Source organism: Mizuhopecten yessoensis, unplaced genomic scaffold, assembly GCF_002113885.1.
Source record: "Mizuhopecten yessoensis strain PY_sf001 unplaced genomic scaffold, ASM211388v2 scaffold10797, whole genome shotgun sequence".
Lineage (NCBI taxonomy): Eukaryota > Metazoa > Mollusca > Bivalvia > Pectinida > Pectinidae > Mizuhopecten > Mizuhopecten yessoensis.
In genome coordinates, this window is record NW_018408726.1 from 706,674 (window position 1) to 727,430 (window position 20,757).

Genomic DNA, 20,757 nt, shown 5'->3' on the forward strand with positions numbered 1-20,757 from the left:
TAAGATTACTCTGATCACCTTAGTTTAGGTCTAAATATAGCTGTAACGAATTATCAGGTCCCTATAACTCGGATATATTGTGATACAAGGCTTTAACTCATTCACCCCTGAAGATACATTTGAACTCTTCCAAATCAAAGGTTGGAATAGTTCATTATGAAATTTCAGGGGTGAATGAATTAACTATTTAAACGAAACGTAGTTAAGTATGTCACATTAACTCAGACATAAATTACATGTTAGTGGGTATTTCCGGCAGACATGTCGTATTTGACGAGAATAGTCATTTGAACTCTTCCAAATCAAAGGTTGGAATAGTTCATTATGAAATTTCAGGGGTGAATGAATTAACTATTTAAACGAAACGTAGTTAGGTGTGTCACATTAACTCAGACATAAATTACATGTTAGTGGGTATTTCCGGCAGACATGTCGTATTTGACGAGAATAGTCTGTACTTATAAACAATGCTGGATCAGACACCGTGACCTTCACTTGACCTGTCGTCCAGTTTTATAACCTACCTTGGATTACGTATAAGATGGAATTTGAACCCTCTCATCCATTTAGTGCAGGTTTGTTGCTTTACTTAAGGGGACGCTAAACCTAATAAAATCGAATCATTATTGAAACAATTTCTTTTTCTCCCTTAACAAGTGGACGTTAAATTGGTATAGTTGATTTCAGGTTTTTTTTATCTCTTATTCGAGAGAACTAGTTTTTCGGCGGAATGTTAAATTTTACCATAGATGAAGATTTATGAGGTACTTTTCGATTCTAAAGTTAAATGGAAGGAGCATACTTTAGCTATATAGGGAACATAAGGGAAAATAATTATTTTATGAGGCCATATATTAACGAGCTTCTTAAAACGTAAACAAAGATATTGCACTTTATCTACTTTTTACAACATTTGTGAAAAAAGTATTTTTCTTCAACGAATTTTGTCACATTTTCTACTTAAGTTATCGACAAATAAGCCGACAATTCAATAAAAACGTTATCGAGTGAAACGGTGATCATTGTAAATGTATCATCTAAGAAACAAAAAAGTTAACCATACATTCATACATTCTGTGAAATTATCGATCACTTCAAAATGAATGAGGTAGTTATAACAACCTTTTACTTCATGCACTAACAATCTACGTGTTAGACTTGTCTCAACGTTTGTGTGTGTGTGTTTTACGTCCTATTAACAGCTATGGTCATTTTAAGGACGTGCCAGGTTTTGGCGGTAGAGGAAAGCCGGAGTTCCCGGAAGAAAAACCACCAACCTACGGTCAGTACCTGGTTTGTGGGCCGACTGGTGCCTTTGTATACAGCAAAAGTTTGATATTATATATTTGCTGATGAATCTTAATGAAGATAGTGAGATACATGTAGTTGCTACATCAAAATGTCGTTTCCTCATGTGGTTGTCTGCAGTAGTATATAAGAGTCCGTATAAAATTATATAGTGGTCAAATGGTGGTTTAGAAGTGGTCAGTAGTAATTGAGTATAGTGGTCAGTACAGGTCAGTTGTGGTTAACCATTGATCAAGTAGTGGTCATCAATAGAAAGGAAAATAAAATAAAAATGTCGTATGTCGAGCCACGCGGCATTCAAATGGCTAAACCATAGCACTGAGAAGGAAGAAAACCGATTCGTCCTTCAAACACACTCCCCCAACACTCTCGAAAAACTCCCCCACCATTTCCACAGGTATTTCTGAATGTCAGATGTCGTGCCGCTAAAACATTCAAAATTCAACGATGCCTTATGTCGAGCCTCATAAGATTCAGAAGCTGAATATTGTACAGTATGTCGAAAATTTGAAAAATCGTGATATCGAGTGTTGGGCATACTTCACGCAACTAACTAAGGAAAGGTACATATGCACGTTCTGGGGCGAACTGTCCAAAGGGAAACAACTCGTGAAGCTGTTGGTAATCTGTGAAATTATTTATGGCCTCGTTGTGCATGGGATAGGAAATGAATGTTGTTATATTCAATGATGGGTCTGCAAAAGTGTAGACCCAAAGGAGTCAAAAAGAAACTCTGAAATTTGGACCCGTTTGCAGTAAACCCAAATGAAACTGCAAACAAGTGTAATTTTAGAAAATATTATTCAGAACATATCCACTTGTTTATCATATGTTTACTAATAATAACACCCTTTTTGTATGTGTAATAAGTCTAAAATTTCCACAAGTTGATCACACCCCCTTGGAGTGATATCACACCCCCTAGAAAAGTGATATCACACCCCCTCCCAAATTTCCGGATTTTGCCGCTTCTGCTTAATGGTGTCTACTTTTAATGTAAACAAACGAATTGTTGGCATGGAATAACTGCGGTTTCATGGAAAATAATTTAAAGATTGATTTACAGTCTTACAGTCCGACCATCTATTGTCTTTTATAATTCTCTCGAATTTAAGAGCAAAGGGCTCCCACCGCTCCTTGAATAAGTGGTCATATTGTGTCGCGGAGGACTCCTACTCTTTTAGCGATGCCTCTGTTAGTCATCGGATGAGTCCTCTGAATACGTATCGCTGTCCCCCTCTTCCTCACTGGAGAAGTTGGGGTCAGATTTGTCACTCTCCGGCGAATCATTACGTCTACGCCTTACAGGAGCACGGCGCGTTCCCTGTGATTGGCGCGTATTATGCGATGCGTGCGCCGTACAGGACGTTTGTTGTCCGACCTGTCACAAGTCCGTCTATTTCTTCCTTCATCGCGGGTAGCACGCGCTGTTGTAGCTACGCCAAGATTTACTGCGCTTGCTAAGGGTTCTTTTGCGTGAGCACCCGCAACGGCCGAAGGCAGATCACGAACAGGAGTAGTATGGTGCTCTAATTTAACCTGCTTTTGCCCTAACTGAGCGTCTATGTACCCCGATAGGGGATAATTATTTAACCCGCCATTGGCGTATGGCAGCGTATGGCTTAGGGGTAAGTTACCTTCCCCATGTTGGAAAGACAGCTGCGAAGGGTCATATCCCCGAGGATAATTCCCCCCTCCCTGCTTGGGAAGCGTCAAACTAGGCTTGACATCTTCCAACAGGAAGTCAGTCTCCCTTTTATTGGGCGATGATAGGCATGTCCTGATGTGTCCCAAAGGCAGATTTATTTCCTCCTCCACATGTGGGGAAGATTCTAACTTAAACCCCCACTTAGAAGCATTTGGTGCAATGGGAGCACTGGTACCTCCAGTAGTCCATGTTGACACATGTGACCCCTGACCCTGACCCCTTACATACCTCCCATCCTTCGGGATAGCCTGTAGGATAGGGTCAAAACAGGACTCTTTCTGTTTAGGAACCATTGCCCGAGGGTCAGTATATGGTATACCCTCAAGTAGCATAGAGGTAGACTGAGTTGCACATCTATCCCCCCAGAGTGACCAGCTATTTGTTTGTTGTCCTTGGCTACTGACATACTGACCACCCTTAGGTGAAGTCAGTAGCATAGTGGCTGGATTAGAGGTCTTCTTTGGAGGCGAGGCAGCACAAGCCGCCATGCTCTCTTCTGATTTTTTCAGAGCCTCTGCCTCCAATGTAACCACCAAGTCCCTTACCTGGACCTGCAGCTCCTTAAATTGATGATGCATGTCCATCACTGCGTCCTCTTGTCTATTAAGCCTATCTGCCTGTGATGAAGTCGACAGGGTGGTGCCTGCACCGCTACAGGAGCAGTGACCATTAAGCCCGCGATGACCCCATCACATAGCCATTTCTGCCACTTTGCAATGCCTGTCCTGGAATTAGACATGCGTTGTTGTAGGGTGAGGTCGCCCTCACCTCTTATCTCAATGATTTTGTTCGTCGTTGCAGGGCCTAAATTTATCGCAGCCTTTACAAAATATGGACAAATGTCTGTGTTCTAATAAAGAAACAAGTCAATAGGCCTACACTTAATTAAACAATTACAAAATGATGAACAAGGACGGTATATCACCGTTGCTATTAGTATGTATCTGTCCCGTACAAAATTTAAACGACTACAAACATATAACAATTAACAGTTTACAAAATAATTTCTAATTCCTAAAATAACTAATTCCTAACCTGATGTAATATAAACCTAGCTATACATATAATAATTATCCTACAATATAAAACTAATAATTCAAACCTAACGAAGTCTCGCCTGTCATACGTATTCCGCCATTACGGGCGGCCCACTGTACAGGCGAATGGAGCTCCGTAAAAGCTAACTGAATTAAATTAAATATAAATATGAGAACGGCAGCGAACCGCCGACTCTGAATAACCCCTAAAAAATAATTAAATAAATAACAATACACTAATACAACTGTCCCAAATTCTCACGTAGGTCAGCGCACGTGGCGAGCGAGAGGGGACTTCGAACGCACTTCGACATCAAATGTCGTACATTTGGTGTGTGGTTACATACCCGTCACAGCATGTAGTTGGGAACTGCTCTCCCAAAATCTATCAGAATATGCGAAGGAAAATCACTTACGTGCGTTCAGTTGATTGTCAGGATGTAAAGAGACCGCGCCAATACGTCACAGCGAGGTTGTTGGCGCGGTTAACGGTCTAAGGGTGATAACTCTTCCCAAAATTCACCACACTCTTCCCCGTTTTATGAAGGCGCCATCTTTAGGTTGGAAACTGCTGATCAGGAATCATGGATTTTGTTTATGTAACGTGTAATATCACTCCGGAAATGACGTCACAATCTTATAAGAGCAATCAATATGACGTCACGTCATTGTGAAGCGGACGCAATTGTCATCGTTTCAGAAAAGGTCAAGTGCAATTTCTCTTCAGATCACAATTATACAGTTAACCAGTCATTCGTTTCCCTTCATATTAGATTTATAATACTCGTTTTGGATTCCATTACATCAATTGCATTTTTTTTTAATCTTTTTTTTTTAAATTCTGTTGTATCGACTGTATTTTGTCTGAGCTGACGACGACACTAGCTTGATGTGTCATAACAGAGGCTGCGTGTCCTTATAATGTCCAATGTGCCAGAAACATACAGAAACAGCAATGTCCGTCAAAACGTACATTGCCAGAACGAAAAATAAACAAATGAATAAAAGGGAATATAAGATTATCAAACACGTCATATGTAAGTCATTTCTATTTTTAGCCTAAGACAATTCCGTCTTTGCGTATTGCAGAGTTATCTTCTATTGGGAGCAGGTATTGATTGTTACGTCACTTGTTTGTGAGAGTAACGTCATCAATTTTTGAGAAAACGACGTAATTTTCTCACACAAACCAATGACGTAACAAACAATACCTGCTCCCAAGAGAGGATAACTCTGCAATATGCAAAGACGAATACTCGTTTCTTTAGGAGATAAGTACACTTACAGGTAAACTACTTTGTTATATTTGAAAAATGATTTGTATTGTTGAGTTACATATCCACTGTTTGAATTCAGAGCAATTGTTGGCTGGTTAAAAATCGGCATATCGCTCATACATTGTACTTGAGGCATTTCCTCGTTTTTTCCCTGATCATGAAAAATCATAAAAGATAAAATAGTTGTCTTGTTAGTGATGTATAGAAGTTAATTAAAACCAAACATGTTATACATCATGGATAATTGTGTAACGCCCTTCGCTCCCAATCTAGTTATAAACACAAACGTAAAAGATAGCGCCTGATAAAAGCCATAAAAGCCATGATCTTTCTTTCCTTCGTAAATAAAATTAATTCCGAATCATGTATTTTGTTTATCTCAGTATTAAAAAAGCCCATCGTTTTTGTAATAGACTCCCATTAACTAAACAATGTATTTACCTGGTTAAACTAATTACGCACTGTGTGACAGTGTAGCTTTATTTAGGAACTGAATACACAGTGTTGTCATAAAGGAACGATAGCCACTTTACATGGGTTTAAGCCATTAAACCGCTCTATTTTTGTATAATGACACTCTATACTGCCTTTCATTTCTTACACCAAATTTTTGCAAGATGTCTGATAATTATAGATAAGGTTATATTTTTTTCTTTAATTCGTTCAAGCTGACAATGCCAGAGAGAGAGAGAGAGAGAGCTAAATGTCTACGTAACCTGAAACAACCCTGCGCTCCCTGATGCGTGACGCTGCTTTTTTGTGTATACATTATATAGGTAAAACAATGAAATGTACAGTATTTACGGTACACCTACCAAACGGGCCATACATCAAAACTGTAACATGAAAGTTATAAACTGATACAAGTCGCTATCGACGTCGTCAATACAACGCGGGCTTTCCCACACACTATACAAACATGTTCACCCCCTGGATTCGAATCGCTCTCTTCATTACGGCAGCACTTGGAGGACTATTCTTTACTATTGGAATTTTCGCACCCGGATGGGAAATAACACATCAGGGGATGACCCTAAAAGGAATTTGGTTTATACTATCATGTGGGAAACAGTCTAAAAGTTGTGAATATCAAACGTATTTAGAAAAATACAATCAAGACAAAAGTAGTGCACATTTCTCCTGGGTAAATGGTAAGTAGTGTTTATTTCGTTTACAATTCACCTTGTTCATCTTTTATTGCAGAAATTCACAGAGTTATTATTTAAATTAACCAGTGTGTATTTATAAATTTGTGTCGTCATTAGTTGTGTGATGCATTGTGTGAATTCCCTTTAATACATTCTTCATGAAACCTTGATAATATTCGAATGCACGTGCATGAAGGGTAAACTAGTGTATACGTTTTTAACCTGGCAGTCATTTTGAAAACAGGTTTTCTTTATTTGAGTTCATTTTATATGAAGTTATACGTGATCGTACATATATCGTGTATTAATGATATACAGAAGGTACGTGGCACTATTAACATCACTTACCCAGGTCGGCCGCATTGTGACCCGTGGTTAACACCAAGTGATATATATATATATATGGTTTATACTTAGTGCACCATCACTTTATTTACGTCACGGTATATCAATACCGAATCGTTATCTATTACGTACTTTGAAATATCTGCACATGTTGATAGATACATGACTAAAAAAGCTAACAGTGCACCCGTTGCTTGTACTTGTATTCTAAAAGCGATCGCAATTAAAAATCGTCCCATTTCCTGTTAGTGTTCGCAATATTTTAATTAAGCAATTGTCTTTGCACACACTTAAACAATCTGTTACAATCTAAGTGACATCGCATTACAATAACTTTACGAACACTCCCATGTTAAAACACATAAACCTCGAACCATTTTAAGATGTGTTTTGCATAAGTTTAATATAAAACGCTTTCAAAACTCATAAAGCAATATTCGAAACGACCTAACAGCTGGTCATCGTCGTGGTCTGGTATATGTGTTGCCAGCACACGTGACACCCCACTGTTCTTAACTTTATACATTGATAGTATATATATACATGTACCATGTATAAAAGTAACTGCATCTATCGCCGACAACCGCAAGCTCCGTTTGTTGTGCGCATTTTAACCTTTATGTGCACACCACTATATCCGATTCTGCAGAGGCACCATGCTAGTCGCAGCTTACGGTAACATTCTGTGATACGAAGCAGGCCTGTTAGTCCCTTAAACTAGCAGCAGTATATTGGAACAGACAACAATTACGAAGTTCCGCTAAATAGGCATAAGTGATTTCTCGAGTTTTAACTAGCGGTGAATTTGAATAACAAATTATTCACAATAGGGAAAAAATATAAATATTTCTGCTGGAATATGATAATTAAAAAATTTCATCAGAGTAAAACATTCATGTATAGGCTTGGCTTGTAGAATCACATGGGTCATACTTGTTTGACCTACAGAAAGATTAAAGCGACACCGGAATAAAAGGTCACAATTAATACTATTGCATATTCATACATATAACCTAGATGACACGGGACACATTATCGGAAATACCAAAGACACATCACGTGACTTCATTAACATTTCGACGATGTGAACATAGTTGCGTTATAACCGTTAACTTAACACCAGGGGCCCAGTAGTTCAAAAGATGATAAGCTTAATCAGAGATAGCTCAACGTTTGGTTGATGGTGTATCTTTAAAATACAACCATTGAATTAGCTACAACTTTTGAATATTTCAAGCCTATCAAATATTTAGTAGTGTAAATTTACATGCAAAATTGTGAGATTGTACCTTGTATATTGACGAAATTATTAAAGGCTGAAAATACCGTTAGACAGTGATTATGCTTACCACTGTCTGATCAACTGGGCCCTGTAGTAACACTCCAGCCTCCACCTCTTGGGATTTTCAGCCAAAGTGAAGAAATTAATCTAAAGCTTGTATAAAATATCAGGATTTTCTGTATTGAAAATAAAATATGCGCATCGTATGTACCATTAGTTTTTTTTTCCAGACAAGGAAGCTACAAATGTTCCAATTCAAGTGTAAGTGAGATGCACATAGTTATTGTAAGTTTGCTTTGGTTTGGTTTAATTTTGTTTAAGGAGGCTCCACCCTTTCGCAATTAGCCATCAGAATTCAATAAAATTTTCACATGATGGTTATGTCACTATGTAGAGATGATTTTATGAAAATCTAAGCATTCCGATAAACTGGGGATTTATTTGTAAAAAATACCGAAAATTTTTGTCAAATTCAACACTTTCACATTTTTTAAGCGTGTGGCATTGTTCAAAACTATTACAACAATAAAATAATGAAAAGAAACATCGCTAATCAACCCTACAAATATTTTATTTATCATAAAATATCTACAACATGTTACAAAAAGCGTTTTTTTTATTGAAACTATATGGATAAAAGTTATTAAATGCAAGCCAAAATCAAACAGGACACATAGTTACATACAAAAAGAGTGAAAAATTGAACCAAATACACACAAAGTCTTTATAATTAATTTATTTTACATTTTACAATTATTTTGATCCTGATGAGAGTTGTCTACCTTGAAAATAATCGGAACTTTTTGCAGAGGGATAGAATTTATACAATGACACTTATTTTATTTAATATACCATAAACGACGGAAATAAATTAAATTACTATATTTATTTGTCAATTTACTGTTCTTTTATGGAACAAAATTACTCTCAATCATGTACACTTTGGACATCATTCCATAGCCTGCTTACGCATGGTATATTAACATGTCAGGTACATATGTAACCATAGGCTATCGCATGGTATGCCGTTATTACGTGCACGCACATGCACTTGCATTTTATAGGGATCTTGATATTTTACAAACCACTATTTTCACAGAGTTATTGTAATTGCATTTGTGAACCGATTTATCTGACAGAGCGTAACTCGCTCGACAACAAAAGTCGTAGCGACCAAGAGCTTGTGAACTACTGTTAGCACGTGATACGTACAGGTGAGGTCGGTAAACAAAACACATCAGTCTGCATTCCAGGCGCCTCATATACGACCTTCTTGAAGTCGTCTGATCGTATGTCAGTGTTTTCCCGTGAGTTAATTAATGTCTTTGTATCATAAGCTTTATTTCTGAAGTACGTGTGATTACACATTTCCAAGTTAAGTCTAGATATCGGGTGTTGACATATCACGTCACGCACGTGTACTATTGTTTACCCGGTGTTACTATAATTTACACTACGGTAATGGAATGCCCGATACGCAATACGGAAATGACGACACGAAAATACGATAAGAAAAACATGTGTATTACGAAGGGTGGAAACTCCTTAAGGACTTCCCACCCTTCGTAAGACACATGCTATTAACAGCTAAAGTCATTTAAATGCTGAACGTTGAGCAGGAAATAACAACTACTATTTTTAAGGACTTTGGTATGTCCCGGCCTATGGACAGAACCCATTGCCTTCCTCACCTGGGCGAACGCCCAAAACCGAGGTGTTGCCAAGCAAGACACTAGACAATTAACTGACATCGGCATCAGTATATCTAAATGTGTATTTCAGGATTGGTCAACACCTGATAAATCACCTGTAATTCGGGACGGATTGTGGGATAATTACCCCATTGGCCTTAAGTTAAAGCAATTCAACTTGACTAGATTAGTGTTTCAGTGTCTCATTTAGATTATGTTGGACACATGTTGAAGTCGTGAACAATACTATTCAACGTCTAGGTAAGTTAAAAAAGGCAAAATACTTGGCGCACGACCGGCTTCCTCTCAATCGCCTAACTGAAATCACAGACGGTATGTTTTGGTATTCAAAGTAATATGTAGCTCGCATACAGCAGTACTCCTATTTCCACATAAGATGCTATTAAAGTTGTGGTTAATTAAACTAATGACGTGATTACAGTTACTGGTCATTAGTGTCTAATGACACTGGTGTCATGTTTATTTGCTCGTAAAACCACATAATTAATCATCAGAGATTCAAGTTGTCTCTGTGAATCCATTTCTCATCGTGCCTTCCTCTCATCTTTATATTACGTCAAAGATAGAAGTCAAAATACCATTGGGATACCACATATATCAACACTTTAAAAAAAAGTTTACGAAATATCGTTGAAAACAATAATAAGGTTTGGTTTTAGTTTTATTGAATTTACCGTCCTTATAATAGCTAAGGGCATTTAATGACGTGCCTCCTTGCATTGTGTATGTGTTGTTACATGTATATATATGTGTACTGGAAGCGGTATGTCTGCCTCCATGCAATGGCGCGGTTCTGATGCTGACTTTATAGTGCTACCTCACTGAAATATCAAAGGGGTGCTCTTTCAGAGGAAGATACTGAAGAAAATGATCGATTCTACAAGGGGCCTTGTATACATATAAGCCGTTTTTGCTACGTACAGTCGTGTATAGCATGTGTATTATTTCCGCAAACCTGCACGGGGAAAATGCTGGACAACATAACGAAGTTTGATACAAATAACTATTTACATCAATGCAACAGTACATTGAAATCAATCCGAATCAGCATGGACAAAAGGCAATACTGTTTTTAACATAACCCTCGGATACAATATGTAATATACAAAATTAGCTAGCTCCACTTATACGTATTGCTTCATCCATCTTAAAGTACAAGACAAATCACTTGAATGTTAAACACTACTACTAAAACAACATAGCACAGATATATGTCGTATTTGTCTGAGAGGTCAGTCTCCCTTGGAACACCTGGTGGTGATCTTTTTCTACCGTTTGTCCCGGTATGAACTTATAGTTTGTATGCGTCAATAAAGCTACCTTATAGCCTGTTTGCTTTCATTGTGTTTTATTGAGCTGTTAAGACCACATTGTGGCTCTATATGATGTTGTGTTGATGGACCGTTAAGTTCATAGTATGACTCTCGATGATATTGGTTAATGGACCAATATTACCACTGTGTGAATATACAGGGCTTAACATATCATTTGACCGTTCCGACGACCGTGAAGCTGTATGTTGTATTATTATGTTGCTTGACTTGTAAAGACTATACCCATTGGCAGGTATTACTTATTGCGTCGTTAAACGTAAAGGGATTTAACTGGCGTTTAACTTATCTTGAAATGTTTCACATTATAAACTTATTATTGCTTTCGTGATTCTCCTTTTTTTGTGATCGGGGCTCAACGCTGAACTTCAGTTGAAGCGAAACATAAGTAAACTACAATAGACATAATACACATGGAATAAAACATACCAGCTACCACAAAGCCCATTTGAACAATTTTACTGAGACAAAAATAACAGCTATATTGATAAATATACACAAGTCAGACATATTTAAAGGCAAAACAGATTTCCATTGCAGCTGTTAAAATGTTCCCATAAAATTGCAACAAAAGCTGGAGGATGAATGATGCGCTTATAATCGGCTGAACAGAATCGTACTGTGTACAGTGTTATACGGTGCTGACACTGCCTTGCGTTGCTTGCGATGACAAGATACTGATTCAAAGTCAATGTATGGAGCCAGCACCGGAATGACATATATTTGGTGGCATACACTCAAATGATTGTCGTTTCGTAGTTCGATGCCCCGATATATCAGCGGGTTACACAGGAAAGAAAAGTCAGCTGTTTCCCAATGAAAATTACTAGGTCTCACTTCCCTACCTTATTAGTTGCCTAGGCAACCGTGTTCATTCTCACAATATTCCTGATTTTCCAAAAGGTATAAGCTGGGGGAAGAGGATAAAACTTCATAAAACTAAACCAACCCGTTTTTTTCAAAACATGGCAAAAGATTCTAAAAAGCAGTACTTGGCCTGAAAGATTATTCAGTAAAGACAATTTGTATTAAAAAAATAATGCATGACTTTGAAACAAAAATCCTGGCCTGGAAGAATTGCCTAATAACATATACCCTGTCAATGCACTAGTCAAGGAAGTATCGATGCAAGCGTTAATTTAGCTAGGAAACCTATGACGTATACCATACCAGTACTGATTGATACCTTATCTGAACTAGGAAAGTTTAAATGAATGCATTGCTCTAGTGATGCGTTAGCGAGCGGATAATCTTACATTGTAGAACAAACTAAGCAAGTACATGATTGTGAAAGAAAACAAAGATTCAATCCTCGAGTGAGGTTCATGTGCTAATCGACCCTGGCGTATAATTATGTAGTTTGATGACATCGTATCACGTGATTATGACATTATCTTGCAGATTTGTGATACACCTATGTATTACATGTTAATGGGAAGTTTTGTTACATATCACATATTTTTGTGTTTGGTATTCTGTAGCTTTACTACATTGTACCACATGTTTGTGAATTCTAATCTTGAAAGATTGTTTATAAATGTATTAACTTGTTTTCATGTAACACTGTAGGTTTGTTACAGATAAATCGTCAGCTATATATATGTGTGATTTGCCAAGTAGTTTTGTTACATTTAGTACTCATGCTTTTATATTATGTAATATATGAGTATAGCTTGACCGGTAGGCCACATTCAATAGAAACACGTGAACCTCTAAGTACGGACCAGTATTATATCTTTTGGTGTATTCAATGTATCCCAAATAATCACCCACTTTTAAGCTGAATGTGTTTGATTTGATATTATACAACATTAATATGTTAGTGAATTACCAGTGGAAAACTTGAAATTGTCTCGTGCTGTATAGTGTAATCACTGTAATTATTAATGGCTGGGCTAACGAAGTTCTATATCCTTACATAGTTAAACGTTCAGTTGTTTTTGCCTGTTACAGAGTACGAGTATAGTACAGCGGTAGGTAACCAGGTGCTCGCCATCATCGCCCTCCTGTCACTGTACCTCGGGCTATTCATGTCTCTCGTCGTTACAGGAGTCCAACGTCTGGCAAATATAGCAGCATTTCTAGCAGCTCCCTGCTACTTTACATCAGGTACGAATCAGTTTTAGCAATTAAATTAATATATACTGAGTTCACCAATCTTGCTATGAAATATAAATAATTATCTCTCGTTCTTTATTGTTTGAATAACTTTACTTGAGAGGTTAGTATGGACACACTGTTCTAGGTATGTGATTGATTAGTAATTACATTGAACGCCTATATACCCTAGTTCAGATAACACCATGTCATGATTTCAAATAATTACAGTAATCATGTAATGTAAATGTAATCAATGACAACTGATTTAAGATATATCATACTTATAACTGATGCACCAGTATTGATATCAAAATACTGTTCCTTACTAACCTAAATCTTGCACTAACAGGCAAACGTTTTAATGACTAATATCAACAGTTTACTGATATATACATGGAGTTCTTTACGTTATGGTTATAGACATATAATATTACTTACAAACATGCTTCATATGCTGATCACTATAAAAATACAAAATATTAAACGGTAAATACATGTATGTTATACGAAGTATAGGGTTATGGCGTGTTTTCAGTATACCTATATGACAAATTATTTGTAATAAATTGAGTTTCATATGGTACATGTATAGTTTAAACTTGTTATTAGAAAGACATAAGAATTGCACGGTAAAAAAATAAGAAACACAGAAGATTTCATCCATTTGATATACTGAACATATTTCATCGGTAGCTTTGTATAACCTGATTCCGTAGCTTTTTGTATACATTAGAATAGAGATATTATCCTATATCCTGAATATTTCCCCGCTTAACAATCATGTTTCTTTGTTCTTTATATAAACACATGTTATTACTTAAGAAGATACCAGCAACATTGAAAACTACATTGTTTTTTACTTTAGCCGTTTCCTGGTACTTAATGTTACCTTTTATGTTTGACATGCAACACATTCTTTAAGAACAAAGTCCCTGCAGGTAGGGCGTAGGAATTGTACCTGCTGCCATCATTACACGAACGTAAGAGGCGACCTATTTGGGATATTATCTTTTCTCTTCTTTCTAAACAACTTTCCTCTTCTTAATGTCTCCTTTGACAATGCCTCACTTTTTGCCTTTAGTTGAGCGTTCGCCCCTGTGAGGAAGGCTTTGGGTTCTGTTCCGTGGCCGAGACATACCCGAGTCTGTAAAACTTGTAGTTTCTACTCCTGCTTAACTCTCAGCAATTTAAGAGTGGGACGACTGGTTCGCCCGTTGTCAGTACAATGTGACCGGGTGGGCTGTCCTGCTGGGTGTCTTCGGCAGTATGTTTGAGTGAGGTAGCAATATGAAGTCGGCATCAGTTCCGCGCTATCACAAGGAGACAAACACGAACATATTGCAGCCTCCCAAAACACACACGCATACACTTCATGCATGCATCTAGCACACAGGGGAGACGGTCATTAAATGACCATAGTTGTTGATAGGACGTTAAACAATACTAAACGAAACCAAACCAAACCTTTAAGAACAACATTATATTATTAGCGGAGATTAAACACATTAAATACAATACATGTACATTGACTTATTTCTCATATCTCAGTTTTTTAGATTACAATATACACTACTGCGTGGGTGTAAAACATGGGATCTGGTGACTTGTATTCCAAACTGAATATGAGTGCTATGTTAAACAAAATTGACTTTGTAAACTCAAAGCAAGGCATTGACATATCGTCAACAACAGACTTTGTCAATGTTCCCCTTTAATGAAGCCAAACTTTACTTAATTCTGTTAACCTCCTTTGCTGTCACTGTTGCCTTACGATACACTTCAATGTGACTACCATGGTAGCACAACACGATACATACGTGATGTGGGTTATCTGTCATATCGATAGTCTATTAACCTAATTAGGTATGTCTGGTCTTAAACTTATTCCGATTCCTTCTTAATTAAACGAGCAGTGTAGTTACTGACACTTACTGTCTATAGAAACGTGTTGTCTTTTTAAATACGAACCAACAAGGAGTATATTCTATATCGACACCTGTCACTGAACATACGTTAAACCTACACGGCCTTTAACATCACCTATCTGTTAACTCTCACTTAACTTAACAGTTATTTCCTGGAGTCTGTTTCGCAAATCAAGCGAGCGTTTAATTTATGTATATCTTGAGGCATTGACAAAGGACCTAAATGATGTATTTATGCTTTAATTTATCTCACTTTAAAGGCAACCAAGCTTAGTTTAACAGTTTAACAGATATAGTGACAATGAATCAACTTACAACAACCTGAATGCGCGTGAATGTGAAAAATAAAAATAAACATTTCAACGACTTTATTGCTCTATGTTGTTAATAGTTTCTGTTATATATCCACTGTATTTAACAGACTTGGATATTTTCCAGTATTAACACTAGAGGCAGTTATTGTTTTATGCCTATTCTTTCAGAATAAAAAATGATACAATAATTTTAATGATATATTAAGTATTAGACATGATATTATATTGTTGGTAATTTCCAGTTCGAGACGTAATACTGCTATAATGTTGATATTTTCTAGTATTATACGTGATGCATGTGTTGATATCTTAGTGATAGAAGTGATAATACAGAAGTGTTAACATTCTGTTGTTGAGGTGTCATCAGAAGAATTCGACGCCATTGTTGTCCGACGCAAATACAATGTTACCAATGCCACCGTTGAGATAATACATTTCATAATTTGAGCCTTAAAATTTACACAAATATACTGCTAACATGGAGTTCCGCTACAAATATGTAAGTGTTTACATTTTGAAATATCATAAAACTAATTCGTAAATGCAAAACATGGTTGACTACATAAGACGTCACGCCCACTTAAATGTCTAGTTAGGACAGACATAAAAAGACCATTTTAAAACTTAAAGTAATATTGTTTTTACATATGATTTGTAAGTACCTATTTATCTTATAGATCGAAGATGTATGCATACTTATAGTCGTATTCGTTTGAGAATTGAATTTCAATGTTAGATAGGTAAATTATCTTAGTAACTATGTTGCTTTAAGAGATAAATTCCGGCATGCCTTGCTATCACGCAAACACTGCCTGCATTCAAGTAAACAATTGTCAGATTAATTTATTTATATAATGATATAAAAAGAGCTAATTTAGTCCATTTGTTTTTGCTGTCTCCTGTTGTTGGTGCCTCCCTATATTAAATGTTGGCTTTAATCCTCTCTATACACCTCATCACTATAACAGCTGATGCAATGGGATATGGGAATCTAAATACAGAAATATACAAAGCAGATACACACTGACATATACGAAATTAATATCATATGTCATCTGGTTAAGATTGATGTAAATGAAGTATGTCTGATATTGTGTAGATCAGTGCGTTAAACCTATTCAATGAATGCTGACGTCATGTATATATATAGGAACTTACATGAGTTTCCGTTTCATATGAGATTTATAAAACGAGCCTATGCCGGGCTAACATGAACAATTTGTGACGAGTTTCAAATGGATCGAGTGAAAGATCTTTTTAATCACATAATCAATATTTGTTGCGTTTATTCGTGTAAAACGACTGTTTTCATGCAACCTTGAAATGTAAAAAGACGACATTTTGACTCCAGTCCGTAAGCCTGTGACGTCATGTACTTTTAACAATTTGAAACAATTAAAAATTACAACCAATCAGAGGGCTGATAGGTCGTATTACAATGGATTAATACGCAAAAAATGGGTATATCCACTAGACAACACAGTACACTATGTGATAAATTACATTTTCGTGTACAGCGGTATATGCTAGTTCGTGTCTGCTAACAGAACATTCAGTATATATGCCACATATATCGATATGTGTTTTGAACTGCAAATACGCAAAGCTTTAAACATAATTATTAAACAAACTGCTATCATTTATATTATGCGTCAAACTCATATAGTATTTTCTTAAATTCAAGTTAGGAGCTACTCGGAAATCATCACAATAACACTTATTTATATAGAATGTAATATATAAACTTTATATCTTTGTTTATAGCAATTATGAAACATATTTCAACTTATATAAACAATCTTATCTGGAAAATGTATAATTAAGGAATAAAGTGTGCGAGAAATACCAGTAATGTAATTTACATAAAATCGAGGTAAAGTCTATACCAGCAGATCTGAGCAACAATAATGGTCACACACTATCAGGATTAACTAAAAACTGTGACGGTATTATAAAGCAAAGCCTAAACATAATATCAATCGACCATTACAATTTGGGAGTACTTCTTTAACTGAATTCTATTCTAAGGATGTTGCCTTTGCCAAGTCTCCAATAATTTTCTTCGCAATATTGCAATATAAAGTTATGGACTAATACATCGTACCCAGTATGTTTAATTTATTCACAGTTTATCGTTTTCTCATAATGTTAAGTTAGGAATGCCGGTGCATGTATAAGCAAAGCTGATGATGAACTAAATGCATTTCCTGTTTACCAGACGACAAAATTAATTATTTCCTGTTTTTTATCCCGAGATTAAATGTCACATAAATGCCAGAGTTTGACATTGCAACTCATGTCGTATACGTCGTCGAACCAGTCTGTACATTCGGCATGTGATGACTATACAGAGACGCTATACTGACACTTCAGACAAGTTGGACAGCGGTCAACGATGTACATTGTTAACTTTATTTACTCACCGGTATTTACCTTTACATTTAGACAAAACATACCATAAATGTGACATGTAGAAATGTGGAATTTCCATCATATATTCCTATAAGACAAACTGGCGACAGTTGTAGATTGTTTACAAATGTATGTACGGTATAAGCATATGTACACCAATAAACAATCCTGTCTCAAGATTGAGCACGAATTTATTTTTACATGCCAATGTTGTCTAATTCAATTCGTTGTATTCCGGTTTTGCGTATTGTGAGCAGGTATTGATTGTTTCGTCATTGGTTTGTGAGTGTAACGTCGTCAATTTTTGAGAAAACGACGTAATGTTTTCACACAAACCAATGACGTAACAATCGATACCTGTTCACAAGAGAAGATAACGCAATACGCAAAGACGGAATAGGTGTTCGTTCACACATCAGATTTTGTATATGTTCAAAGTAGCGATACATGGATTCCTAGGTAGTCTGCGTTAAATTTGTTAACATGAGATCTGACTACAGCTTAAATATTTCAAAACCTACTATTCCGTCTTTGCGTATTGCAGAGTTATCTTCTCTTGAGAACAGGTATTGATTGTTACGTCATTTGTTTGTGAGAGTAACGTCATCAATTTTTGAAAAAACGACGTAATTTTCTCACACAAACCAATGAAGTAACAATCAATACCTGTTCCCAAGAGAAGATAACTCTGCAATACGCAAAGACGGAATATGCAGAACCGTTATGATTTACCCTTGAAACAGTAGCAACAGTTCACATCCACATTTTGTCCCGTATAATATCTGTATTAATGATTTATCAATTGTTACGAAAGTGAAAGGAATAACTAAATGATTTAAAAAAGAAAATATCAATGCAGGCTAAAAAAGTTTAGAAAATATCAAATTGAAGTGAAAAAACATACATGTACAGTTTAGCAATATTGCGAATTAATATATAAAACCGTGATTAATAACCTGTAATTTGCTAATTATACGTAGTCAAAATCCCGACAAGCCATCCTCGAACGAAGACAATTACCTGCCGACATTCACATAACTGCATACCATAAGAGAGATAACGAAATTACCTCGTGATTGTACTGACTACTACCTGTTCAGGAAATTCTTATAAGTCATTTAGGTATTTTATGCCTGATTTATTAAACGGAATCATCCTATTTCATCGGAAACATATTTGATTTGTTTAGAATAACAAGGAGACTGTTTTGCACTTGGTTAACATGTCCATTTTTCAAAGGATCCAGGTTGAATGTAGTTATAGATATATTGGCTAATTTGGAAAAAACCGGAAAGCACAAGTAAGCACAGATACAGTAAATTGGCGTCATAATAATGTTCATAGAACACTGTTAAATCATAAATCTAATCCCATTCTGGTTTCAAAACGCAAAAAACCTGATACGTACATGAGTAACCAGACGTCCGTTATTGATAAATGAACAAAAGCCCGAACATTGGACATGTGTCAATACCGTGCATAAAGATATTCGAGTTTAAGATGGGTACGTCAATTGATAAAACCAATTTTTTGTATAATACTTTTTAAACCTTTCAGGTAGGATGTAACAAGAACTATTTTATCTTATTAAATCTACTATCTTTGTCTTCGCAGCCGCCCTTATATGGACACATATTGGTCAGGAGTCTGCTGCTATGAGTGCAAAGAATCGCATTCACTTTCTGGAGGTGAGCCCGGAGCATCAGCTGACCCCGTACTCAATGGTGCTGTGTGGTTTTGGTTCCTCTTTGACAGTATGCGTGGCCATTGCTTATCTGATATCTTCCGTGCAATATCTTATGCGAATTCCAATGGAAAAATATCAACAATTTTAATGTGTATAGCATCGATGCAATTTACAGGCATAGCGGTGGGATAAGGACGAGATTTTTTGAGGGTAGATAAAGGGATTGCAGTTAAGACTTTTTTTATTTGGTCCCCGAGTTACATGGGAATTTTAATAACTCACCAACTTCAAAAATGTCTACACAGGCAGTGGAGTTGAACAACAAAAATTCAGATCTTACAACTTTCATAAGAATGGTATTCTCAATACATGTCTAGAAAAAAAATGCAGTGCGTTCTGCCGAAGATACACGTTTGCGAATTTTTATGGACGTTACAACCAGAGTGATAATATGAAAGTCAATTTTACATTGAGTTTGTAACGTTTATCGCGTCGAATATCAGAATATGGTATAAAAAGAAGTATTTATTATTTGAAGAAAATCAGAGAGTTTCACTTCAGGGAAACGACAACCAACTTCGAGATGGAAGCCTGTTTAAGCTTTTTTCTATTAGCTCAATGTATGTACCTAAAGATACATAAATCAAAATATCATTTGGACGGGATGTTGTACGGCAACAATAACATTTTGTATATACCACGTGGTTGAGTAATCTATTGATTATTAATGTATACTTAACAAGACAAAGTGCTTACAGGCCATATATGTCTATGACAAAAGCCTTTGCAAATTTCAATCACACGACACTTTGGTGCTATTATCTAAATTATCTCCCTTTGTCCAAACTACACAACATTCATCAGTGCTAAGCTACAAAAATATCCAGTGTATTCTATTTTGTTATTTACACCCACAACGAACAGCTTTGATTTTTACAACACATCCACTGCGCTTCTGAATATGCACATTATGCTTAATCATTATTCGTCACAATCCATCAACAAATACAGGTCATTTTATCGTCAAATATGGTGTTGTTGTTCTTTGCTTTTTTCATTTGTCGAATTCAGTTTTTCAAACCACTCATACATATGTAAAGAGCCACAGAAATGCCAGTATCTGTATTGACATCCAATTTGAGATGATATAATACCGATTTTGTCCGAACAT

The 20,757-nt window shown here is 36.3% G+C and overlaps 1 protein-coding gene across 2 annotated transcripts; it reads left to right on the top strand.

Moving 5' to 3' along the window:
* The first annotated feature begins 515 nt into the window (after nt 1-515).
* Nucleotides 516-20,737, top strand: LOC110462441. 2 transcript variants are annotated; one of them, XM_021516397.1, is made up of 3 exons: nt 516-575; nt 13,102-13,257; nt 19,514-20,737. In XM_021516397.1, exons 1-3 carry the CDS (start codon nt 542-544, stop codon nt 19,732-19,734), a joined length of 411 nt encoding a protein of 136 aa, XP_021372072.1. In that variant the 5' UTR covers nt 516-541; the 3' UTR covers nt 19,735-20,737. The 2 variants fall into 2 exon arrangements, with proteins under 2 accessions (XP_021372072.1, XP_021372071.1); XM_021516396.1 differs by lacking the exon at nt 516-575 and adding an exon at nt 6,113-6,481 and having other exon boundaries at nt 19,514-20,727.
* Nucleotides 20,738-20,757: the final 20 nt, after the last annotated feature.

Excerpts from the sequence above, each read along its gene's own strand:
- LOC110462441 (XM_021516396.1), top strand. The coding sequence starts at position 6,250 with ATGTTCACCCCCTGGATTCGAATCGCTCTCTTCATTACGGCAGCACTT. Across the intron at positions 6,482-13,101 it reads ACATTTCTCCTGGGTAAATG|AGTACGAGTATAGTACAGCG; the intron begins GTAAGTAGTGTT and ends TGCCTGTTACAG. Across the intron at positions 13,258-19,513 it reads TCCCTGCTACTTTACATCAG|CCGCCCTTATATGGACACAT; the intron begins GTACGAATCAGT and ends TTGTCTTCGCAG.